The sequence below is a fragment of the Typopeltis vanoorti genome, chromosome 19, assembly GCF_054136105.1.
Source record: "Typopeltis vanoorti isolate ZY-2024b chromosome 19, IOZ_Tvanoo_1.0, whole genome shotgun sequence".
NCBI lineage: Eukaryota > Metazoa > Arthropoda > Arachnida > Uropygi > Thelyphonidae > Typopeltis > Typopeltis vanoorti.
The window spans coordinates 59464296-59491779 of NC_143567.1; the positions used below are offsets into that span (position 1 = coordinate 59464296).

General features: G+C 36.6%; 1 protein-coding gene across 4 annotated transcripts in view; it reads right to left on the reverse strand.

Annotated features, from left to right (window-relative positions):
• Positions 1–27484, reverse strand: part of LOC150096152 (uncharacterized) — a 520274-nt gene that overhangs the window by 287702 nt on the left and 205088 nt on the right. For all 4 annotated transcript variants that reach the window (XR_016549966.1, XM_090409454.1, XM_090409453.1 and 1 more), the window contains exon 8: positions 25368–25449. Coding sequence is in view for 3 of the 4 variants with exons in the window: in XM_090409454.1 (XP_090265580.1) it covers positions 25368–25449 (82 nt within the window). In the remaining variant the exon portion in view is untranslated. The remainder of the gene's footprint in view (positions 1–25367; positions 25450–27484) is intronic.

Sequence of the window (27484 nt, forward strand, 5' to 3'; positions counted from 1 at the left end):
TCTCCTCTCATATTCCAGTTTCGCTTTCCTTACCACACTAGTCACTCTTCTGGCTTGTGTCTTATATTCTTCATGCATCTTCTCTTCACCTATCTCCTTATATCTCTTCAACAGCCTCTTTTCGCATGCAATTCCTGTTTAATATTGTTTGTCATCCACTTGACTCCAAATTGTGTCCTCTTCTTCACTCGTGGTATACAACTTACAATTGCTGCTAACAAATATTCTTTCACAATTTCCCATGCACTAATGATATCCCGGCCTTCCAATTCCTCCCTCCATGAAACTTCCCGAAGTTGACATCTAAGACTATTATAATCACCTGCTTTATAATTCCACATAAGTTCCCGTCTCTTTGATACTCCTGCATGTCTATTCATTTTCCAAGTCAAAACCACATGGTCACTCTCTCTCCAACTGGTGGGAAAGATGTCATCTCAGTTATTATCAACTCTTCTGATGCTATAACCAAATCCAAAACTCTCGGACCTCTTCTTCCCTCTGTTATATGTTGCCTAAGACATTTGTCCCTCAAGAATTCTAGAAATTCCATTCCCCTATTGCTACATGCATCGTCCTCTCTCCAATTTATACTACTGTAGTTAAAATCTCCATTAACAATCATTCTTCTTGCACTTGCCAAACTTAATTGTCTAAACATCTCCTGGTCCCCATCCTCTGTGCTCCTGGGTCTGTAGTAACACCCCACTAAATATCCTGTCTTGCCCACCTCTACCTCACACCATATGCTCTCAAAATCATTTGTCTCACTGCCTTCCAAAGCCTCCATTCTTAGAGGACATAGGTCGTCACTTATCATAAGCAGTACCCCACCACCACGCTTTCCCCTCCTATCCTGCTGAAAAATGCTGTACCCAGCAACTTCTATTCCTGTTATTATATCCTCTTCTGTCAACCACGTCTCAGTGATCCCAATAATTTTTGGCCAGGCTGATGCTATCTGTGCCACCAATTCCTCTCCCTTATTCCGGATACTCCTGGCATTAGTATAAAGCATATAAATGCCATTGTTTCTATACCCAGCATTATCCCCCTCTAGACTCCACTGGGTTCAGTGTTACCTGATGTCGTCTCCCTTCTCCCAAATATACATTCCCACAAGAGGCCACCCCTGCTATCATCCCCCCTGGGACACATGCCTGAGGAATAAGCAAGTTTTAGGAAAGGTAAGGGCACCAGAGATCAGATCCTTTGCCTTAGACAGATCATAGAAAAATGTATTTCTTAGACTACTCTAAAGCTTTTGACTGAGTTCAGCATGTGAAACTGTGGGAACACGTTTGGCCACGTGACCAGAATGGTCACGTGGCCAAACCATCACAGTCTTCTTTCTTGAATTTTGTCTATTATTGTTATTTCTTGTTTTAGTCGTTTCCTTATGTCTTTGTTTCTATACAGGAGAGATACTCCAAGTGATCTTAGCCAACCCATTTCAGTAGTTAATAATTTTTTCTCTTCAGTTTTTTTGAGATTCCAGCATTCACTTCGATAGCGAAGTATTGGGAAAAACCATTGTCTCATAGATTCTTACTTTTGTTACTCGTTTGATGTCTCTTGACTTACACATTTTATTTAGTCATCCAAAAGTTTAGGATGCTCGACTAATTCATCTGTTTATATCTTTTGTAATTTCACCCTTGTAGTCAATTACGCCTCCGAGGTAGATGAAGTTTTCTACCTGCTCTAGATTCTTACTATCAATTTCAATTTGCAAATTGGTGTTTCTTTTTTCCTATTTGCATAATTTTTGTTTTGTCTATATTTAGGTTTAATCCAAACTTTATGCATTCTTCCTTTATTTCATCAGAAATTTATTGTAGATCTTCTTCTGTGCTTGCAAGTAATGCAATGTCGTCTGTAAATTTTAAAATTGTTATATTATTCCCATATATTTTGCTTCTTCCAGTGTAAGATTGAACAGGTCCGGTGGCAGATTACATCCCTGTCTTATTCCACTCTCTGTGTAGAACCAGTTGGTTAAAGTGTCCTCCACTCTTACTGCACTTTCAGATTTCTCATATAGATTCTTTATTATTCTTATAGTTTTGTTGGGAATTCCAAATTCTTTCATAGTTTCCCATAGTTCTCTTCTGCAGATTGAATCAAATACCTGACAAAAGTCTATGAAATTTATATAGCAACTTTGGTTGTACTGTAGCATCTTTTCTATTAGCTGTCTTAAGGTGAATAATTGATCAATTGTGCTTCGTCCTGGTCTGAAAACTGCTTGTTCTTCTCCTAATGCTGGTTCTATATATGGCTTAATTTGTTTTTGGAGTACTTTCATAAAAACTTTACTTGGAATACTGAGGAGGTTAATGCCTCTAATTATTGCATTCTGTTTTATCTAATTTTTTGGATATAGGAGTTATAACTGATTTGGTCCAAGAGTGGGTATTGCTTCATTTTTGTAGACAGTTTCAAATAATGTTTTTAATGGTTCGAGAAGTTGTTCCTTTCCTGCTTTCAAGAATTCTGTGTGTATCTGATCAATACCAGGTGCTTTCCTAGTTTTAAGTTTATCTATGCTATGTGCTATTGTTTCTTTGGTAAAGATATTTGTTTCTTCTTCTATTTCAGTGGCTGGAATAATAATATCCTGAGAGCTGTTTTTATTATATAAGTCTCTAAAGTATTCTTCCCATTTGGCCATTCTTTTTGTTTTACTTTCAATTAGTTGTTCCTCTTTGTTTTTGATCATTATCATTTTTGTTGTCCATGTCTTACTAATTTGATCTATTTTTTATATAATTCATGGAGGTTATTTTCTTTTGATAGCTTCTCTGCCATTTTGCATGTTTCTTCTAACCAATTATTCTTGTCTCTTTTAACTAGTTTTTTAATTTCTCTGGTTAATCTAGTGTATTCATTTCTGTTATAGTTCTGTTTTAATTTCATACTTTTACTTTGGTCCTTAACCTTTTTGCTTCATTTGGGATCCAATCCTTTTTACTTTCTCTTTCTGTGTACCCTATTGTATTTTCTGCCGATTTTAATATTATTTCCTTTGATTTGCACCAGTGTTCTTCGATGCTTATATTCTGTTTTGGTAGTTCCTTCAGGTTTTTATCTAGTTCTATTTATATTTATTTAATGATGGGTGACCTAAATGCAAAAGTGGGCTCAGAAAAAAATCTCTTTTGCATGGAAAACCAAGGGCTTGGAATTAGAAATGGAAGAGGTGAAAGATTATTATTATTATTATACACCACCGGGGAGTCCAAAGACTCATTGAGGGAGGGCACCTGCTCCACAACTCTGTCTCTGCCACTCAATCCACAACTCTGTCTCTGCCACTCAATCCACCAACTAACCGCAACTACACCGACCACTACCACCAGTATTTCCACAGACAATCACAAACATCCATGTTCATGGCGGGATTCGAACCCACAACCTTTTGGCTGGAGAGCAGATACGCTAACCACTCGGCCAGCCAGGCTGGCAAATTCCCTTGGATACTCAAATGCCAATGACACCTTATTCCATGGCTGTGTTCATAGTGAGGTTCAATATATGATACACAACTTCTGATCTCTTCCCAAAACTCACCACCTTACTTTGCCACATTAAGCTGATAGCCATTTACCTTTGCTCATACTGCTGTCTGTAAGACTTCCTGCAAGATCTCTACATTACCCATATTTACCATTGTTCTTCCTAGTTACATTGTCAGCAAACTAACAATTTCCTGTTAATTCATTTATGTCATTGATATACAAAATTTGTATTTGTAGTTTAATTTGTAATATGAAAAGGAGGACCAAGTATTGAGTCCTTTATAGCAAGAAATGCTATTATGAATAACAGAAAGACCCCATCTTTCTTATAGAAGGTCATCTGTGGTATACCACTGGTCACTTCATTTCTAAACTGATTTGTCTATCAGCCACCCTTAATCCAAATCAATTCATATCCATCTCCATTTCCTCCAATAGTTGTAAAAGGCATTTGACTGGATTCCACAAGTCCAGCAAAATCAATGAATAGCCATTTCCCTTATCTCTTGATTGTAAAACATCAAGCAAGAATCTTCACAAAACCATGCCACTTACTCATTTCTATCCATCTAGTTCTATATTGTCTTTCAATTTCTTTAATACTTTAACCATCACTCTTGAGATGGCCTATAAATTTGCATCTTGAAGCCTCCTTTATGCAAGGGGACTATATTTTGCTCATTCCACTCAACTGGCACCTTTCTAGCACTGGATGGTCAGGAGCTGATAATTCCCTTGGATACTCAAATGCCAATGATACCTTATCCCATGGCTGTGTTCATATTGAGGTTCAATATTTTATGCACCCTCCTTTCTCCAACGTCTATTCTCTTATTAGTCAATGTCACCACACAACCCGTGATGACATTGTAATGCCTCTACTAAATGCTCAGTAATTCAGCTACTGTTTGGTTCTGTTGCCTCACCATCAGGACTTTTTCCCACAAAAAAAACAACTAGTACTTATTTCCTTACCATTGGTACTACACTCTGCTTAGTCAATCTCTCCAATTGCTTAATTCAATTCTGTGAAATCAATGACCTAATAATTGCTAACACACACTGTTTAAACATCCTCCCAGAAGACTATATACATGGAAAAGCCCTGGGGATATCTGTAGAAACCAAATTGACTACATAATAATAAGCAAAACATATCCTGGATCAGACATAGGATCGGACCACAACCCATTGCAAAAATCAAAATAAAACTTCAGATACCAAGCCAACTCATAAGAGATTGCCAATTCATAAGAGAAACTTATAATTTAGACTCACTTAACAACCAAGAAGTCAAAGACTGCTTTATAAAAGAATTCACAAAATCCCTTCAAGAATAGCATCAACGAAGCAGCCAAAAATACACTCCCACGATTAAAAAGGAAAAGGAATAAACCTTGGATGAATGAAAAAATACTAATGTTGATGGAACAAAGAAAAAAGTTAAAGAACAAACCTGAATATAAAAGAATGAATAAAGAAATAAAAAAAGAATGCAGGAAAGCCAAAGAGGATGGATTAAGAATAAATGTATAGATATAGAAAACACAGAAGCAGAGAAATGTATGAAAAGATCAGAGAAATGACAAGCAGGACAAATACAGTAAATCATACAAGTGTCATTAGAGACCATATTCTAATGGATAAAAAAAGAAATCATGGAAAGATGGATTGAATACACAAGGAAATTATACGAACAACAAAGAAATGATATTCCTGAACAGACTGATTTAGAAGGACCATCCATTTTACTTCCTGAAGGTGAAAATGCAGTCAGAAAACTAAAACCACATAAATCTGCAGGAATAGATAATATCTTGGCAGAATGGTTGAGGGCTCTCGATGAAGGAGGACTGAAATTTCTAACAAAATTATGCAATAAAATATATGAGACTGGATTTCTACCCAAAGATATTAATCACTCAATTTTCGTTCCAATTCCCAAAAAAACAAAAGCTACAAGATGTGAAGAGTTCAGGACAATCAGCCTCATCAGTCAAGTATCAAAAGTCCTCTTACATGTTATTCTTGAAAGAAATAAAAGAAAAATAAACATAGAAATAAATGATACACAAAGTGGCTTCAAGGAAAATGTAAGTACAAGAGAAGGTATTTTCAACATCGGAACCATCATAGAAAGATATCTAGAAAAACAAAAAGATGTGTAACTGTGCGTCATAGATTACAAAAAGGTATTCGACAATGTTCAACATGAACAATTAATTGAAATCCTTTCAAAAATAGGCATGGATGGAAAAGACATTTGGCTAATAACTAATCTTTACTGGGAACAGACTGCATCTTTGAGAATAAATAGAGAAACCTCAGAAGAATTCCCAGTTCAGAAAGGTGTGAGATATTTAATAAAATTAGTAACCTCAAAGGAATCACTGTAGGGGGCAGAAATATTAATAACTAAGATATGCAGATGGCACGGTTCTTCTAGCTGAAAACAAATATGACCTCAAAACTCTTATAGATGAAACCCTCACGTACAGTGAACAGTATGGCCTCAGTTTCACCTTTAAAAAGACAAAAATCATGATAATTTCAAGAGAAAAGGAAATACCAAAAATATGTATCAATATAAAAGGAAATAAATTAGAACAGGTGCAAACATACATATACAGTACCTCGGATACTTGATCACAGAGAATAGCAGGACAGAAGATGAAAATAGAAAAAGGATTGAAATTGCAAGGTCAGCTTTCAACAGTATGAAACATTTACTGACATCTAGAGAATTAAATCTGAAAACAAGACTAAGGATCTCCAAATGCTACATATGGTCTACATTATTATACAGAGTAGAGACATGGACACTCTCCAATCTGATGTGAAAAAACTGGAGGCCTTTGAAATGTGGATGCTGCAAAGAATTATGAGGATATCATGTAAAGACAAAAAGACAAATGAAGAGATACTAGAGATGATAGGCATAAACAGAAGCCTGATGAAAGAAATTAAAAAGAGAAAAGTCAGCTATTTTGGACATATTCTGAGACATAACTGCCTACAAAGGACACTTTTCGAAGGAACTGTTGAGGGAAAGAGAAGGAGAAGACAAAGACTGGAGTGGATGAAAAATATATAAGACTAGACCTATCTCGATCTCATATGAGGAATGCAGCAGAGAGGAACAGAATAGGACATGGTGGAGACACATGGCAGTCAATCTCCTGGAGGGAAAAGACACCTGACAGGACAGGATTTAATATTTTCTTAGAATATTATTGTCTTGTAGTTTATTTCCATTCAGTCTCCTTTTGACTCTAAAAGTGCTTTCAGATTTTAACTTTATTCTTAGGTTTGCTAGTACTAGCTTATGGTCTTATCCATAGTCTGCAGCAAAGGATCTGCAATTTAGGATACTTCATTTCCATCTTTGGTTTACAATAATATAGTCGATCATATTATTATTATTATTATTCGTGACACCTCCAAGGAGTCTGAAGACTCATCGCGGGAGGACACCTATTGTACAACTCTCCATCTCCACCACTACACCGATCATCTACATCAGCACCATCTACTGCCCACCACCACCTCCACAGCTAATATTTTTTTGTCTGTAAATTGCGTGTGTTCTGAAGGGCCGATTTGTCTGTATGTAGGATGAAAAACCCGAGTTTCTGGGAGAAAAATCCCTACTACCTCCGTATGAGATCGTCTAACTCAACTTCAATTGAAAACGTCCATATAAAGATTCCTCCCATTATGACAAGACTTGAGCTTATGCCTTTTCCAATCGAATGGTGCAACGTACTGTCGTTCTTCCAATTGCACTACTGTCTTTCTGGTAACATCCATGTCCAATTTCCTTTGGGGTTTTGGGTTGTTTAAAGAGAGTGTTGGTTATTGTTGGTCTATTATTTGAGCAGAAGTTTAGCAGTCTTTTGACACATACATTGCTTTCTCCATATCTAAGCTGTCCAATTACTCTTGGCCAGGTAACCCAGTCTTTGCCTACTTTTGCGTTTAAGTCCCCCATTACAATTAGGAGATCTTGATTTGATGTCTGCTGTACTGATTTTTGCAGATCTGTATAGAACTCCTCAATGTCTTCTTCTCATGATGTTGAAGTTGGTGAGTATACTTGAATAATAGTCAGAGATCCAATTGATGTTTTAAATCTTGCTTTAATTATCCTAGGTGAGATAGTACTGTAAGACAATAGAGAGTTTTGAGCCTTTGGTTTTCATATAAGTGCTACTCCCTCTTGGTGTTGTTGTCCTCCCTGCTTGAAGTTAAAATTTTGTACTATCCATGGTGAAATTCTCCTTTTCCAGTCCATCTGGTTTCACAGAGTCCAATCACTTCTCATCTGTAGTTGTCTAATTTATGCAGTAGTATTTTGAATGCTCCTTTCTAGTGAAGGCCACTTATGCTTCATGTTCCTATGCTTGTTATGTTTTTCCTGTCTACTAGGTGATGTTTTGTTCCAATAACATATTTTTCACCTTCACTATTTTGGTTCCCTAATAATGGGCACGACCCTTGTTTGACCAGGCGACGGTTGAGCCAGCATGCATCTTTAAGTTGGTTTGAGTTCATTCAGTTTCAGTGGTGAAGTTTTGTCAAGTGTCAACCACCACTCCTTGACCTGAATTCAGCTGCTCCTAACATGGAGTGCAGACACTGTTTGCAGTCGATTCACTGAATACAGTCGCTGCTTGAGATCACCATATTTGGCTACCTTCACTTAGTTTAGCCTGTGGGTCGACACAGTTTACCGGGATGTGGCCACTGCCAGTTTAGTAGCTTCTTGGAGCCATAAGTGAGAGTTGGGTGTCCAGTGAAAACCAATCCAGCTGAACCACAATTATGTGCCTGTCCAAGTGAAGAGGTACTATCTCCCCTCAACACCCCATACACCTCTCAACAATATGGCATCATTAAAACTCTAACCAACAGAACACAGGATCTCTGTTCCAGTGGAACCTCTTTTTCAACAGAACTCAACCACATATACAACACCTTCCTATCCAATGGATACAGTGCTTACAGAATTAAAAAAAAATAATCAATCCTTCTCCCATTCCTCAGCCATCCGTTCAGGAGGATTTCAGGAATGCCATCACCATCCCCTAGGTCCAAGGTACATCAGAAACGATGCTACCTTTATCCATTATACCAAAGATCAGCTCCCTCCTCTCTCTCAGTGCCTGGAATATATAAAGTAACCTGTTCCTGCAAGTTGGCTTACTTAGGACAGACAGCTAGATCAGCCACCATCTGTTTAGATGAACACAAATCTTACATCTGCAATCACAACTACGGTCAATCTGGTATTGCAGCATGTATTGGATACCACTCACAGGATCTTCTCGAAGAAAACCACCATGCTTCACAATAGTAATTTTGAAAAAAGAAAAGACTGTTTATGAATCTGCAGCAGCACTCAGAAATCAATATAATTTAAACAAATATGGATCATAAAACTTCCCAAAATTTGGGAAACAATAGTCATCAGAGGTCCCACTTTACATCCTAGGCTGCCTACAAATGTACATAGAAGGCTCACCACCTAGACAGGACTTTAGAATCACCTATGTGTTTCATTCAGTATTGTGTCATTTTTGTGTGTACTACAAGTGTTATTTGTACTCCCTGAAGATATCTCAGTAACTGATATATATTCCATATATATTCCAGATGATGACCTTAATATGAAGGTCGAAACATCAGGAAATTAAAATAGTTATTTATAACACGGTTGTAAAGTCCATAATTTCTAAAACGAATGCTGATCACCGTGCAACACTAAAAGAAAGGTCTCAGTAACTGAGATGAAATATTGGAAGCATTAAGAATTAGTTTTTAACCTTTTTTTAGTGCTGTCAATACTCTATTAAAGCTCCAACATGATGTCCTCCCAGCACTTAAACCTTAACACACAAATCTTTAATGTATGCCAAAGCAGCTATTCAATTGATAATTACTGCTCCCTCTTATGCAGAAAGCGGCTTCTACTGCACCCCCACTTTCTTAGTACTTGCTTAAAGCACTGAATTAGTATGTCCTAGTTGATTCTTCTTTGCATAAGAGAAAGTGTTTATCTAAGTGAAATCCCAAGTATTTATTTCTCTCTACAGACCAGTGGCCAGATATAGGGGTTTATTCAGGACAATGTATTCACAAGAATAAATAATAATTTTTATCATCAGTAATATTTTGACCAGAAACTAGCTAGCCATCATCAGTGCATAAGCATATTCACAAGGTGAAGTTAGAACAAAATAAAATAAGATTACAATTAAAGTCAAAATTAAAGTGATTTGAAATAAAAATTAACAAAATTTAAATAGATAATTGAATGACAGCATTATATTAAAAACAATAATGGAGGGGGGGCATGCTATCGGTTGCCATTTATGAGATGAGACTCTCCCAAATCTTGACAATAGAGAGGCAGTCATCCCGATTTAAGTTTGGATGCTTAGAAGTGCTTTCACATTCTCTTTAAATAATCACTCAAACCTAAACCTGCATCAATGTAAAAGGAAAGTATTAGATGAGATACCAAAGGATATAGTGATCAGTGTCCACTCCATGTGGAGCAAGGCCAGAGTTTTCAGATTTATTGTTTTTAATATAAGATTGGTGTTCTTGTAATTGTTTTTTGACAGTAGTCAAAAATCTCCTGTTTGGAGGCACTCACAATAAACTTGGTAAACATCAAGGAAGGAAAGATGGCACTATTTATTAGGCTACTGATTTTGGTTAAGAAGGTCAGTCGAGATGCTTCCGAGTCTGGCCAGATGCCAAACAGGGCTGCCTTTGTGCAAACTTTAAAAAATCCACCCCCTTGAAAGTCAATGAAAGTAATTAAAAAAAAGAGACATTTTTATAATTATAATATATATTTATTACAGTAATAAGTACAAGAGTAACCACACAAAACAAAACAAGGAAATCACATATGAAAAGTACATTATATAATTATGTATAACAAAATAATTTTAGAATGTATATACATAAGAAAAACATAAGCTAATAAATACAATCACGTCATGAATGGTATCATGTACTTATAAAATCGCAAAATTTGTACTCTTGGTGCTTTTAATGCCAAAAAATTCTTAATTAATTCCAAGTCTAAACTATCCATAATATCGTTTTCTATAGATATTATAACAAGTCTAAAAAATGTTCTTGGGTTCTGGTTGATCAAAAATACTGTATTTGCTGGCATATAAGACGCACTTTTATCTTTAAAAATAGGTCTGAAAAACAGGGTGCGTCTTATATGCCGATACTGGTTTTTTTATTACTTTCATTTCTGGAAATTTTCTCTGTTCCAAGTTAAGCGATTTCTCTTGCTTCTTTGAGGTGTGTGAGAGCATTCCAGTTACGTAGAGTTCAATGGATGCACATGTTGCTGCGGTTGTTGTGAACGGTGATAAATTTCTGCTGTTAAATTTTCACTAAATTTCTTAGCAAATTATGGGTGAAAAACGTTGGCATTGCTACAATATTGCATACAAGCTACGTGTGATTGCGTATGCTAAAGAACATGGAAACAGGGCTGCAGAAAGGCATTTCGGGCCACCCCAAACTGAAAAAATGATAAGAACTTGGCGGAATCAGGAAGAGGATCTAAAAAAAGCAACTCACAGTAAACATAACCTACGAAGTGGAACTGCAAAATGGCCAGAACTTGAGGCAGAACAGAATACTGGATTTTTGACCACAGAAAGCAGGACTTTCAGTGTCTAAAAAAATGATTATCCATCAAGCAAAAGCGATAGCCACTAACAGAGGAATCGCCAACTTTACTGGATCAACATCATAGTGTTCAAGATTCATGAAGAGAAACCAGCTATGTATGCGAACTAAAACAAAAATATCACAAAAGATGCCAGCTGAATATGAAGAAAAAATTATCGAATTTCATCGATTCGTCATTAACGTAAGGAAACGAGAAAATTTTGAACATGCGCAAATAGGAAACATGGACGAGGTTCCGCTGACTTTTGATGTGCCCTCAAACAAAACTGTAGATTCCAAGGGCATAAAAGGTGTTACTGTTAAAACTTTGGGCCATGAAAAAACTAACTACACAGTTGTTTATCCTGCTGTGTTGATTGCACAAAATTACTACCACTATTGAAAGAAAAACCTACCCAAAGAAAAACCGCTTAAAGGAGTGTTTGTACATGTTCATGCAAAAGGCTGGATGGATGGAGGAGGAATGAAGTTATGGATAGATAAAATTTGGTCTAGGCGCCTTGGCAGACTGTTGAAGAAGACTGCCCTGCTAGTATGGGATCAGTTTCGTTTTCAGAACAGAAGATGTTAAAAATAAACTGAAGGAATTGAAAACTCAGTTAGCTGTAATTCCAGGAGGTCTAACTTCAACCTTTCGATGTCTGTATTAATAAACCATTTAAGGGATTTATGAAGGAGTAGTGAAACAGCTGGATGCAGTCTTCAGATTTGGAGGTTACACCATCAGGAAGAAGCCTGGCATTTCACAAGTTTGTGAGTGGGTCCAAGCTTCATGGGATGCTGTGAAACTGAGACAGTGGTTGAATCATTTAAGAAGTGTGGCATTAGTATTGCACTGGATGGTACAGAAGACAATTTGTTGTATGAGGACTCAGATTCTGATTTAGAAGAGGTTGCAAGTGTCTCTTCATTTAGCTCTGGAGATGAATTTCTGGGTTTTGACGAAGAAGATTAAAAGGTGTGTATCCTTTCCTAGTTAGATTAGGTATTTGTTGAAAGTAGACCCTTATTACTTTATATTTGAAATACTTCAAATTCATTATTATATTCAGCGATAAAGGTTTTTTCCTAAAAAATGTGTACAAAAAAGGGGGTGCGTCTTATATGCCAGCAAATATGGTAATTTTTAATTATTTTGAGTTTTGAGAAACTTCTTTCCCCTGAACTGAAATATTCGGAAACATATTGTAAATTGTTCTCATATATGAAGTTCAACAAATCGTGAGGAGATAGAGATCTTTTTTTATGAAACATTGTAAAGTTTTGAATTTCTCAAAAAGGACATTGTCATCAATATCACAATCATTTGGATTTTTATTGCTTAATTTCATGCTTAATTTCAAGTGTAAATTATTATTATTGTGTGACACCTCCAGGGAGTCCAAAGACACGTTGAGGGAGAGTGTGCCAACAGCATCAAAAGATTAACTCTTTCCAACTATTAACCTCGCTCAAACTTGCTTAACTTTTTGGAAGCCATTAGTAGCAGAGGCTCTACCAATCGACCAACCTTTGCTGGCAAAATCTTTGCAATGTTTTAAGACATCTTCTTCCTTCCATTGTTTCAATACATTTGCATTATGGACGATTTTAAATATTTCATTATTCTCCTTTAACAACATAAACATTTCATTATTATTTCTAAATCACTTAGGGAATTGAACAACGTAGATCCGAATATAAATTAAATTATACTTTAATAAATATCTCCGATATTTCGGCAACATCACGTTGTCATTTTCAAAAGGAACTTACAAAAAAGGCACGTGCATGCAGGCACTACACAGTAACTGAGAATGAAGATATGAAGCTATCGTTCTTCTAGAAGTCCTGATGGTGCCCTCTAGCAGGTTAAGTAGGTGTTCTTGGCTATTGGGCTGAAGGTCTGCTGATGTATGCCTCCCAAATTTGGGGCAGTCACATACAACCAAATTTGTTGAGGTTTGGGGAGTTTCTTAGGGCTGAGGCTGATTCCATAAATAGTCTTTCGAATTTGTATTTGCTACGGTGTATACAACCAAAATTTGTCGAGGTTTGGGGAGTTTCTTAGGGCTGAGGCTGATTCCATAAATAGTCTTTCGAATTTGTATTTGCTACGGTGTATTTCATATATATAATAATGTATTTCATTCATTATATAATAATGAAATTATATAAATATATAATTTCATTATTATATTTACGGCTATTTTGCCTGCTTCTGTTTAGGAGTGCCCCTGATTAAATGTCATTGGCTTTTTACTCACGGATTCTTAGGGCATTGTAGATGTATATTTACCAACAAATATATGTAGCATAAAGGAAGAGAAATTTACACATACCTTTTTCCTGGGTGTTGTGGCTTGTCTTCTTTCTGCGGCTTTCAAACTACTGCAGTTATAGTGTTTTGGAAGGAAGTGTGTGTGTGTGTGGGGGGGGGGGGTTCTTAGGCAATGTGGGAGAATTAAAATAGAAGATAGAAGAAACCTGAATTTTTTTGTATAATATATATATATATATATACATATATATTATATTATTAGGGATGGACGGAGTGTTTTTTTATATAGGGTGGGAAAAGGTGAAAGGGGTTTGAAAACAGCAACTGATTTTTTGAGGGGTGAGGTTATGGGAAAAGGGAGTTGACGGGGTGCGGTCCGTTTCGACTATGCTTGGTCATCATCTGAACTCATGGAGGAAGTGGATGCTATGTCAGGTCGGTCAGATGTTTCTGCCTTTGAAGTGTTTGTGTTATCGCCTATTGGTCAGGGTTGTGACCTCGATTTTACATTGTGAAGCTTCCAAACCTCGGAGATCATGTAGGGCTGGTGGACGTTGATAGAGTTCGCATCACATTTTATGGCTATTGTTTCCGATATTCTAAGCATTGTTTCATTGTCTTGTCTGTCTACTATGATGGCCTTGTCAATTTGGGGGTATGTTTTTGTTCAAGGGCGTGAACAGCTATTTCTGTTTTCTCTGTGCTTTGTATTCGGTTTTTCTTTTTGATGTTGCGTTTTTTTAGTGTTTAAATGTTCTGGAATAGGGATGTTACAATCGCGGAAGTGTTCTTGTAGTCGTGCCCATAAAGACCTGATGGTGGAACCTGTGTAGGTGATATGGGAGTTTCCCCAGAAATAGTATCCATAAACATTTCAATTAGAGATGATAGAGTGCACTAATATGGCAAAAACGAAGTGTATTTTTGCTTCATAACTAAACATTCTTTTCTTTTTTTCTTTTTCGAATATCTGGAAAACTGGTTCTACATCCAAATATCTGCCATCTTTTTTGTAGAATTAATAACACTTTCAAAATTTGATCTGTCCTATAATCCGTTAATTCTTTTGTAATTTGTTCAACACATTCAATAACTGTTTGTATATTAAATGAAGGGTTTTGCATAATTTTACTGATGACATTAATTTTAGCTAAAATATCATGCCATATAATAATTGAACAAAGAAATTTAAAAGATGTCAGTTTTAAAACAAGATTATTAGCTTGCACTCTTGATTTGATAACTTTAGTTGTGTTTTCAGTTATTTCCAAGAGGGCTTGATAAATTTCATGTATGTTAATTTTAAGAGGCTTTATCACTTCTATACGGCTTTCCCATCTTATTATTATTATTATCCAGGCCTCCATGGAGTCAAAAGACTCATCGTGGGAGGTCGCTTTTAGGAAACACAAAGTTTATCATACCACTCCTTGAACCCATTGACCATTCCTGCTCCAACCACTCTCTCAGGCAATGCATTCCAAGGTTCAACCTTGGAATAAGTTGAACCACCATGCAAAGAAACCACTCCTCACCCTCTTGCACACAGCCTCCTTTCATAACTTCCAGGGATGGCCCCTTGTCATCGCTCCTTCCAGCCGTTCCACCAAGTGAAAGAATCTCCAATGTCTATCCTGTAACCGACTCTCAACAGTTTAAAAGTCTCGATCATATCACCTCACCTTCTTCTATCCACCAAACTCTGCAGTCCACATTAACTCAGTTGATCCTCATAACTCATACTGTACAGTCCTGAAACCATCTTTGTTATCTGCCTCTGTACCCTTTCCACAGTCAATTTATCCCCTTCAAATCCTGGGGACAAAATCTGAGAACAATAGTATAATTGTAGTCTGATCAGGGCCTTATACAACATAATGATAACTCTTTTATCTCTGCAGGTCAGCTTCCTTCTCAGTATTGCAGCAATTCTCTGAGTTACCCTCACCACCTTTGCAATATGCTCCCTGAATTTCAGTTTTCTATCAATCATCACTCCCAGATCTCTTGTCTCCCCTACCTCCTTCAGTACAGCTCCTCCAATCGATGGATCCCAAACCTCAAGACTTTACATTTTGCTGCATTGAACCGACACCCCCCCCCCCCATTCATTTGCCCACCTGTCCAGTTTATTCAAATTCTCTTGCAGGGCTGCCACATCTGCAGTATTACTGATAACCCTTCCCAGCTTCACATCATCCACAAACAACTGAATTTCCCCTTGCAATCCATTAACAATATCATTGATATAAAGGTTGAACAATACAGATCAAAGTACTCATCCCTGTGGAACCCCACTTGTAACCTTCTGCTTCCTTGATATTGCCCTACCATACACAACTCTCTGATACCTATCAGTCAGCCAATCCTGAATCCAGTCGACCAAACTGACATTCATACCCATGTGCTGCAACTTAAATATCAGCTTATCGTGTGGCACCCTATCAAATGCCTTCGCTAAATCCAAGAAGATGGCAGTATATGCCTTTCCCTCATCAACTGCTCTTCACTTTATTATACAAGGCAATCATAATACTAAAGCAAGAGTGCCCTTAACAAATCCATGTTGATTCTCACAGATAACATTACTTTCATCTGCCCAATGCTGTATATAGTCCCTCACTAATTTCTCCAAGACCTTAACAACTACTGATGACACACAAACAGGACTATAATTAGACACTTCCAGTCTGCTACCGTCCTTATGCAGCAGCAGCACTATCTTACCTTCCTTCCATTCCCTGGGTACCTTTCCCACAGCCAGACTTTTCTTGAAAAGCCAGGTCAACAGAGCTGTCAGTTCCTTAGCACATTCTCTCAAAACCCGTGGTGAAATACCATCCAGTCCAACAGCTTTACTGGTATCCAGAGTACTCAATATTTGGAACACACTCTCCTCTTGCACCTCTAAACCTGCCCTATCCCTCTAGTATTAAAACCTCCTCCAGGATGAAATACTCCAATAAAGTGCACATTGAACAACTCCACTATGTCCTCTGCATCAGTCTCTCTATTCCCATTTTTATCCTGCAATGTCATTTTTCCACAATCGTTGCTCTGCCTACTGGCCACATAGCTAAAAAATTCCCTAGGATTCTCTTTGGATCTTAGTGCCAATCTCTCCTCATATTCCAGTTTTGCCTTCCTCACCATTCTGGTCAATCTCCTGGTCTGCGTCTTATATTCTTCATGTAGCTGTCCTCCACCCCTCTCCTTATATCTTCCATAATCTCTTTTTCAACTGCAGTTCCTGTTTGATATCGTTTGTCATCCACTTTACACCAAATTGTGTCAGCTTCTTCATCCATGAAATACAGCTTACTATTGCTGCTAGCAAATATTATTTCACAATTTCCCAAGCACTAATGATATCCTGGCCTTCTAATTCTGCCCTCCAAGGAACTGTCCCTAGTTCGTAAGACTATTATAATCACCCACCTTATAATTCCACATACATTATCTTTTCTTTGATATACCTGCATGTCTGTTCATCTTTCAAGTCATGGCCATGTGGTTTTGAGCTGATAGTGAGTGAGATGCCTCTCACTCACTATCAGCTCCCCCAACGCCATGACCAAATCCAAAACTCTTGAACCTGCCGTTTCCTCTATCACATGCCGTCGAAGACACCCGTCCCCTCAAGAACTCCAGAAATTCTATCCCCTTCTTACTAACTGCACCCTCCTCCTCCCAGCCTATACTGCCGAAGTCAAAATCTCCATATAACAATCACTCCGCCTGCACTCGTCAAGCTCAACTACCCAAATCTTATATTATTATTATTACGGATATCTCCATGGAGTCAGTAGACTCATCGCAGGAGACCCAAACTATCAAAATAATATTTATCATATCTCTTCTTGAATTCATTTACAGATGAAGAACTCACAACTGAGTCAGGCAATGTTTTCCACCCATTCACCACCCTCCAGGAGAAAAATCAAGTTCCCACACCCTTGTTAACCACACTTTTCCTTAATTTCCAGGGATGTGACCTCTTGCTCTTCCAAGTCTATCACACAGCTGAAATATTTCCCCTGTATCAATCTTATAAGAACCTTTCAGTAATTAATACATTTCTATCATATCCCCTCTTCTCCACCTATCAACCAACCTCTGCAATCCACAAGCTCTCAATCTATCAATGTAGGCTGCATTTTTTACATCACTCACCAACTTATTCATTCTCCTCTGAGCCCTCTCCACAACCTCCTCATCTCCAAGAAATCCAGGTGAAGACTTGAGCACAGTAATCCAAATGTGGAAGTATCAATGCCTTATAAAGGGGAATAATAACATCTTACCTCTGGATGTTAGTGTGTTCTTCAATAAATAAGTAATCCTATGTGCAATCTTGGACACCTTAGCAATGTCCTCTGAACTTCATCTCCCTATCCACCAACACCCCCCAAGTGCCTAGTCTCATCAATCTCTTGGAGTATTATTCCATCAATGTAGTACACAGCTGGTAATCTTTTAATCCCAAAATACATAACTTTACACTTTTCCACATTGAACTGACAGTCATTACCTTTTGCCCATTTTGCCAGCTTATTTAAATCATCCTGCAAACTTTCAACATCAGCTTGATTTTTTGTTGCGCTACTGAACTTTGCATCATCAGCAAACAACTGAACATCTCTCTTCAAGCCATTTCCTATATCATTTATATACAAATTAAACAATAACGGCCCAAGCACAGAGCCCAGAGGCACACCATTGTTCACCTGCCTTATCCTGGACTCTACTCCACCATACACCATAAGAGAATGGCTCCCTGAACCATTCTCTTATCCATAACACCAGTTTAGTATCCATCCCCATCTGCTCCAATTTGCACAACAGTATTCCATGGGGTATCCTGTCAAAAGCCTTAGCAAAATCCAGAAGTACAACTGTGAAACCATTTGTTTTGTAAGTTAATAAATTGCTAAGACAGGATCGACCTTTAACAAAACCACGTTGGTCCCTATAGAGTATCATATTCTGATCTGCCCATTTTTGAATTCTGTCTTTAACCACTTTTTCCAATACTTTTACCGCCACTCCCGAGATGGTGACTGGTCTGTAATTAACTACTGCAGTCTTAGAGCCACCTTTATGCAAAGGAAGTACTTTGCCTTCCTTCCACTCTCTAGGGACCATACCAGAGTTCAAACTTAAGTTAAATAACCAAGTAAGAGGCGTTGACAATTCCTTTGCACATTCATGTAACACCCGAGCTGATATTTTATCTAAACATACGGCAGTGTTTGCATTTAAATTCTGAATATACTAAGGACCTCTGATTTATTAACTTTAATTCTCACATTAGTTATTGCTATAGGTATAGAAATATCCTCGCTTGGGTGATAGACTTTTGAAAAGTCATCACTCAGTAACTCTACTATTACATCTGAAATGGTCACCTCAATACCATCAGCACCCACTAAGGTTATCCTTCCAAAGTCATTCTTCCTTTTACTTGCCACATAGCGGAAGAACTTTTTGGGAATACCTTGATCTCCTTGGCTAAGATCTTCTCATAATCTGATTTAGCTTTTCTTACTATGCTAGTAACCTTCCTAGTCTTGTACTGTTCATGGGTGTACTGATCACCTTTCTCCTTGTAAATTCTCCATAACATTTTCTTTTTTTTGCAGATCAAGCCTGATACTGTTCATCTATCTAATGCCTACCTTGTTTGTCTTCCTGACCATGGGAATACATTCTGATATTGCCTTCCGCAGATACCCGCTGATTTTATCCTATGCACTGCTAACATCTTTCCCCTGCAATATGTTCTGCCATGGGATGGCTGTAAGCTCACTCCGAAGCTTGTTATAATTACCTAATCTATAGTTCCATATATACTACCCTTTCTTAAGAGAGAAATCCACAAATTTTGCAACCTTCCAAGTCAATACTACATCATCGCTCTCACCAATTGGAGGTAACGAGGACACCTTCCTTATGCATATGTCCTCTGAACCAATGACCAGGTTCAACACTCTCACACCATGAGTCCCTTCAGTCATGTGATGTTTCAAGTAATTATCTCTTAGGAGGTGTATGAATTCCATTTCCTTTTTGCCACATGATATTTCCTCCTTCCAATTGATATCAGCATAATTAAAATCCCCTATAATAATCACTAATTTGCTGATGCATGAATTCAATATCACCCCCGTACCCCCTGGACTATACCAGCAACCAACTGTATATGTGGTTGCATAGGTCACTATTTCACACCAGATCACCTCAAATGAACTATCATTCACACGTCTATCCTCTTGATATACTACTTTCTTTATATACTACTCCTCCTCCCATTCTATCTACTCTATCCTTCCTGAAAATACTGTATCCATCACATTCAATTCCAGTAACCGCATCTTCTGTTGACAGCCAAGTTTCACTAATGCCTACAACTTTTGATGAGATTGCACTGACTAATGCAAAAAATTCTTCCCTCTTATTTCAAATGCTTCTTGCATTAGTATACAAAAATTGCAGATTCCCTTTACTTCTTGTACCAGCTTTAGAACTGATATACATTCTACTAATTTCAGTAGTCCCATGCTGATTTTTATCCACTCTATTCTTCATATTATTTTGCAAAAAAGCATCAACAAATATACATTCACTGCCTAAGTTTCTTCCTCTTACACTCAACCTTTTCAATTTTAGTTTCCCTGCCCAATTACTTCAACTTGTTCAGAAAGCAGCAACTTCTTCAAATGCTTATGACCTTCCATGTTCAGATGCAACCCATCTCTTGGCACACTTTTGCATTCAAACACACTCCAGACCTCTTTTTTTGCACATTCTTGCAATCATATCATTCATTATCATCGCTCATCTACTTAACTCATAATTGTCAAAACAAGGCAGCATACACACTATCCTCCCATTGACACTTTTCTTCTTCATGATATCTAACAATGTTCTTACATCTTTTGCTACCTGATTTATACTACTACTCAGGTCAATTGTACCCACCGTAACTATCATCTATTCTGCATCATGCCCTCTCTTATTACTAAAGCCACTCTTTTTATTGTTCCACCAGCCAAACACTCCTCAGGCATACTGCTCTCCATACCCATAATCATAGAATCACCATATATTGTACTACTCATAACTTCATTCAAATCCAAACAAGCATCACTCACGGCCTTGTTTTCTATGCTATTCAGCATGACTCTCCCAGTTTCATTACTTTCCCTCAATGCTCTTTTACTTACTCTCTCACTTTCACGACATCTCATTTCTTCTAGACCTCTTGTGATTTCATTCTGTTGACTCCCAATCACTCCCATACTATTTAATACTTCATCATTCACCAAAGACTCTCCCTTACTTAATTCTGTTCTAGTTACTTCAGCTAAAGTAATCTCCATAGTCCTAATTTCTCTATTCAATACATTTAACTCAATTTTAATTTCCAGAATCTCCTTAGTGAGCACTTCCAATTCCTCTTGCAGGAGATGAAGGTCACTTTTCATTGACAATGGTTTAAAGTTAAATGTTGAATATGAGAATTTAATATAGCCCATCACTTAGTAGAAGTGGAAAAATAATTGTACAATTCTTGGACAATGCAAAAAAAATCAACTGTTTCAAAAGATATTTTTGCTACATCATAAACTACTAAATTTAATGTGTGTGTGGAACATGGAACAAAGAAAGCTCTAGAATTTGTTTCAATAATTTTTTGTTGAAGCCTGTTATGTTTACCACGCCATTGTCATATCCCTGGCTGCAAAAATTAGAAATATTGAGATTCAGTGATTGTAAATGATTTAAAATAAATTCATATCCCAAAAAATCCCAAAAAACATTCGTGAATTTTTTATTTTTGTTATGATATACAAATCTAATAACAAGAGTTAATTGTTTCGTATGAGTTATGTCTGGAGTTGTATCAAGAATTATTGAGTAATATTGTGCATTTTGAACTAGGAATATATTCCCAGGCTTCTCTCGAAAAACAGCCAATTCAAATATACGTATGATCACGCAAGATACAATGACAATACCAGATGCATGCAATCACGGCTATTCTATGTCTAAATGAATACAGGCCACCAGATACATCATACAGACGTATATATAATTCTGTGATTCCTTAAATGGTACCATAAAAATAAATGTTATTATACATTACTAATTATATGAAGAGCCAAAGGCTTCAATTCGGTGACATGAACTTATTTAAGTTAAGGGATATTGCATACCATATTGTTTCTTAGCTGAATATAGAAACTATATAAAGTTCGGTTATTATACATATAATCAATCAAAATGCCACCCCTCTGATTAGCTGCCCTTGTGCAGTGAACAACCTGCACACCTACACACGGCAGCCCTGCAAACAGATTATCCACATATCGTACCCAAAAGTTGTAGTAATCACGGACACCACTGACTACAACAGAAAAATTTCCTTCTGTTACAAGATCAGGAGATTACTCAAAGTCCTATTAGAACTATCAATTTCATTCAACTGAGCTTCGTTCCAATTGATCAATAAAGTGATCAGTTGGAATGAAGACACCATCAAAAAATTGAAGATCCATTTTGGAAGAACCCCACATTTTTATGGCCTACCCCCCCCCCAAAAAAAAGAAGAATTCCTCTCAGATTCATAGTTGCCTCAACTTATCTAAATGAATACAGGCCGGATACAAATGTCATATCACCTAACCAAATTCCTGGCTCATCTTTTAAGCTCCCATACAGATCACACATGAGCCTCCGAAATATTCATTAGAATTTCTGACAAAAATAAAAAACCTAATCCTTCAGCCTACAGACATAGTTAGTTTCAATATCCAGTCCTTATTTACCAGTGTACCTTTGGCTGACACTTTACAACTGTTATCAGAGGAGTTCCATCCAGACATTGTCAAATTGTTTGACTTTGTCATACACTCAGGTTATTACATCTACAGAAATCAATTCTACAAACAGACTGCAGGAACTGTTATGAGAAGCCCTTTGTCACCTGCACTTGCCAATTTCTACTTAGAGGATTTCTAGGAATCCCTATTCTCTTCAATACAACCTCAACCTTCCTTTTTGGTACAATATATGGATGATCTGTTTGCCACCTGGCCAGACTTAGAAACATCTCTATTGACCTTCTTAACCAAAATCAACAGCCATTACTCATCAACTTCACTACCGAAAAAGAAAAGGATGGAAAATTAGCATTCTTGGATGCCCTCCTTTCCCATACCCCTTGTGAAATACTTATTCCATCTGTTCACTAAACCTACCTTCATAAGCTGTTATATTCAACAAGATTTGGCACATAATCAATCTCAAAAAATAGGCATTTTCAAATCTTTGTTCAATAGAGCACACGTTATCTGCTCCAATTCCCAAACTTTCCAACAAGAATTCAGCACCATCCAATGTATCATACTACAGAATGGCTTCAACTCAAGGAAGTTTAAACACATCCTGAACACTAATGTGGCAGACAAAGACATGAAATTTAGGGACCGCATTGCACAAGTTGTGAAGATGTCACATCAGATAATGCAATAATGCAGAGGACCCTGGCATGCAGAAATAAAGAGATTATGATGCCATTGTATAAGGCCTTGATCAGATCATATGGATTATTGTGCACAGATTTGGTCACCGGGATTTCATGGTGATGAGGATATGTTAGAAAGGGTCCTGAGTGTGTTGTGAATGTAGATACACTGAATCAGTTTAAGACATGGCTGAATGGGCTTTTCTGCGATAGTGTGCATCTTCCATGATGAATCTGACTCCATGGAGGTCAGATGTTAATAATAATAATAATGAATTTACCACTAAACTTGTGTGTGAGCCCCTATCCTGTACATCACAAGCATCTCAGAGATGATTGCAAAAATCCTGAAAAAATACAGTTTAGTTTCTACATTTTTCCCTATCAACAAAATCTCTTGGTTACTATCCACAAAAGATAAATTGTGCCCTCTCTCCCTCTCCTAGTGTTTACCAGGTTCAGTGTGAGTGCCCCCACCCTCATACTTTGGACAAACAGGACATTCTGTCGAAAAATGACTACAAGAACACCAATCATATATCAGCAACAATAATCCTGAAAAATCTGGCCTTGCTCAGCATGGAGTGGACACCAATCATAATATCCTCTGGTCAAATACTTGCCTTTTACATCAGTGCAGGTTCAGGTTAGACTGATTATTAAAAAAGAGTGTAGAAGCACTTCTAGATGAAAAAGCCTCTTACACAATAGACCTATGTAAAATGCTAAAAGTTTCAAAACATACATGAATAGATGATATTTATATTAATGAGAGAGGTTCAGCAGTAATAAACCTAAATGGAAAAGAAAGAGAAATAGAAATTAAAAAAAAATCTGACAAGGAGACTATTTCCTCAAAATTATTTGCTCTTGAATATGATATGAGAAAAGTGAACTGGGAGAAAAGAGGATTAAATACTGATGAAGAATAAATACTAATAAATCAAAAATAATGTGCAGCAGAAACAATCAGGAAAGAAAACAAATTGAAATTAATCAAAAATGGTATCCGGAGAGTTCACTGAAAAGGCAATTAATCGAAAGATAATTCATCTTCTCTTCTTCTTCTTCCTAACATGGAATATAGGCCATGTGGCCTGTTCTGGTCTCATGCCATCTCTTTCTTGGTCTTCCGATTCTTCTTTATCCACTTATTTTGTATCTGTATAATATTTTTGGTAGTCTGCTGTTGTCCATTCGATTTAAATGTCCTAGCCATTTTTGTTTATACTGTCTTATGAAGTAATTAATCGGTTTTATTTTTAGGGATTGTAAGATTTCTTCATTTGTTTTGTGGTCCCACTTGGTATATCCAGCTGTTTTTCTGAGGAACTTCATTTCTGCTGTTTGAATTCGTTTTTCCTCTTTCCTTTTCATGGTCCATGTTTCACTTCCGTATATAGAAGAGTTGGTTTTGACAAGACATTATATAGTCTGATTCTAGTGTGTTTTTGTACCAGGGATGGCTTAAATATATTATTTATTATGCCATTTACTTTGACAAAGTTTGATATTTTAGTGTCTATGTCTTTTTCTTCTTCGTATGATAGATCACATCCCAAGTATCTGAAAGTGTTTACTTGTTCTAGTATTTTATTATCTATCACTATTTTACTTCTTATTGGGTTTTCTCCTTTGAATGCCATTATTTTTGTTTTTTCTTTGGATATTGTCATATTATATTACTTTGAGATATCATTTAATGATTTTAATGATCTTTGTAGGTCATCTTCTGATGTAGCTAATACTATTTGATCATCTGCAAATAGCAGTGTATCTATCTTCATTTGCAGGGTCATTTGTATACCAAATGGGTTATGCTGTTTCCAGATTGTTAATATTTCATTTATATATATATTGAAAAGCAGAGGTGAGAGGGTACATCCTTGTCATACTCCTCTTGATATATCTTCGATAATTCATCGAAAATGCAATTCATAGAAAATTTTAACTTTTCGAAAATGTTATGATAAAAGTGATCCATTTAGAACAAATACTGAACTGTGCAGGGTGAGAAACCAATGCTACTTTAATAGGGAACAATTACAGAACAATGTGGTTTCTTATTGTTTTTCTTGTTCAATAACTGTTTCATGTTCGTTCATGGGAGAACTGATTTGCCTGTTTCCAGGCAGAAAAGCCCAGCCTACGCAGGCTCCACACTATTTTACAAGCTCTGCACATAATGTAGACATAATATACATATAAATCAATTTTACATTGATACCCTGATACATGACTTCATCTTCAACAACTAAACCAACATGTAATGACCTACATTATAGCAGGAGTATACTAAATATTAAAATACATCTCTAAAACTTACATTACTCGATCTTCAGATACAAATGCATATGATTTGAACACGGGATTGTAGGGTACATCAGAACCCCTGAGATTCAGCAACCCTAGAAACAAATTTTGAAAATTAAAAAAAAAAAAAAGTATTATTCCTGTAATAAAATAAAAGGAAGATATCTATTGTAAATGTTTTACAGAAACTAAATTAATATCACAATTATGACATGCTTGTTTAGACAAGACAACTATCCCAATTAAGTCTCTCACACAGTCCAATTGCATTTTCTTCAATATCTACTGAAATGCAAATTCTGTCATTTTCAGGCCAGCTATCTATGATTGGGCCTTTCTTTTATTCCTTTATAACCCCTTTTATTCCCTATCAGGAATAAAAGGGATTAGCAGATTTATTTAATTATTTATTTTATAGAAATTCTGAAAATTTGTATAAAACAGTTTGCAACATGTAATTGGCATCTGTCATTACATGACTGCAACACTTCACGCATACTGTTTCCTTTGCAAGGAAAGGTATTTCTGAACAGTTTCACACTGATTTCAAATATGTTTTTAAAATTTTTTCTTTCACGTATCATTCCAGAGAAAAACAACAGGCCCTGTATGAGCAACTGTCATCTATTGTGTTGTTCATCACATTCTGTTGTCATTGCATCAACCATGCATAGTTCGCTAGAATGATGCAGTACATTAAATCGGTCCGCGTTAGCCTACACACTCCATTCAACGCATGAGTAGTCTTGGATACAGTTTGTGTCATCTTCTCTGCATGACAGAAAAATGCCTCCTATGTGTATCAATTCTCCTAATTTGTTTTGCTATGTGGCTGGGGGGGGGAGTTCACCCCAAAGAAGAAATAGAGACCATTTACAAAGTTAATTAAAGAAACCTACAAATGTTATTTTGGTTGTAAAGTAAATAATCGAAATAAAAGCTGGACCGCATGTGTATTGTGCAAGTTATGTGGTTAATCTGTGGACTTGGCTGAAAGGGACCAGACCCTGCATGCTATTTTCTGTTCCAATGATTTGGAAAGCGTCACCCAATTATTTTATTGTTATTTCTGCCTGACAAAAGTTTCAGGATTTTTATCAAAAAATAAGAAACACATTGTGTATCATCAGCTTTGCACCCAGTACCTCATTTTGTTGATTTGGCAGTACCGAAACATCCGACACCTACAGACACTGAGAGTAGCGAAGATACAAAGGAAATATTTGACACAGAACATGATTTTGCAGTCAAAAACGATGATCCACTCTTAATCACCCAAGAGGAATTGAAAATCCTGTAAGAGATCTTAATCTTAAAAAAAAGATCATGCAAAAGTGATGTTTAATGGTGTTTATATCATAAAAATGTACAGACTTGTTTCTCAAAAACTATACACAATACTAAAAAACATATTTGAAACCAGCATGAGAAATTGAGTAAGAATCACTCACAACTAAAAAAAAAAAAAAAAAAAAAAAAGCTAAAATTTGTCAGACACTTTGTATCATCACCAAATATTTGTTGATGATGCAAAGTTAAGAGGGGAGATATGAGACATTCTCAATACAAAATCCTTGCACCATGATCTTAACAGATCATCCTGAAAAGATTCTGCAGGGATTGTGGGAAAATTATAATAAATATCACTTCAATGTTATAAAGTGCAAGTGAAAATGTTACAAGGTGTTATACATTAATTAGACTAAGTACATTGTAGACAGAGTATTATGTTAACGGTAATGTGCCACAAGTGGTGGTCAATGAAGCCAAAACCCCGGCAGACAGAGTTAAATTATGGACCACATTGCTAAGATGTTTAAACCATCACTTCGGATATAAATGTTGAAGAGGATACTACCTTGTAGGAATAAGGAAGTTATTCTTTCATTGTCACCTGGACTCAGAGAAGATTACCGAAAAGATCTAGTAGCAGGCAAGTGTTGAGATGGATTTGAACCAAAATAAAATGTTCTTCTCAGGGCAATTCAAAAGGAATTTTTTTTTGTTATCATGAATTTTTTATGTATCCAAATTGGAACAATTTATTTGTTCCTCTGAAGATATATTTCCAGTTTATTTTTCACTAGGTTAGAATATAATAAATTTAGTTGAATCCTTTATCCCAGTGAG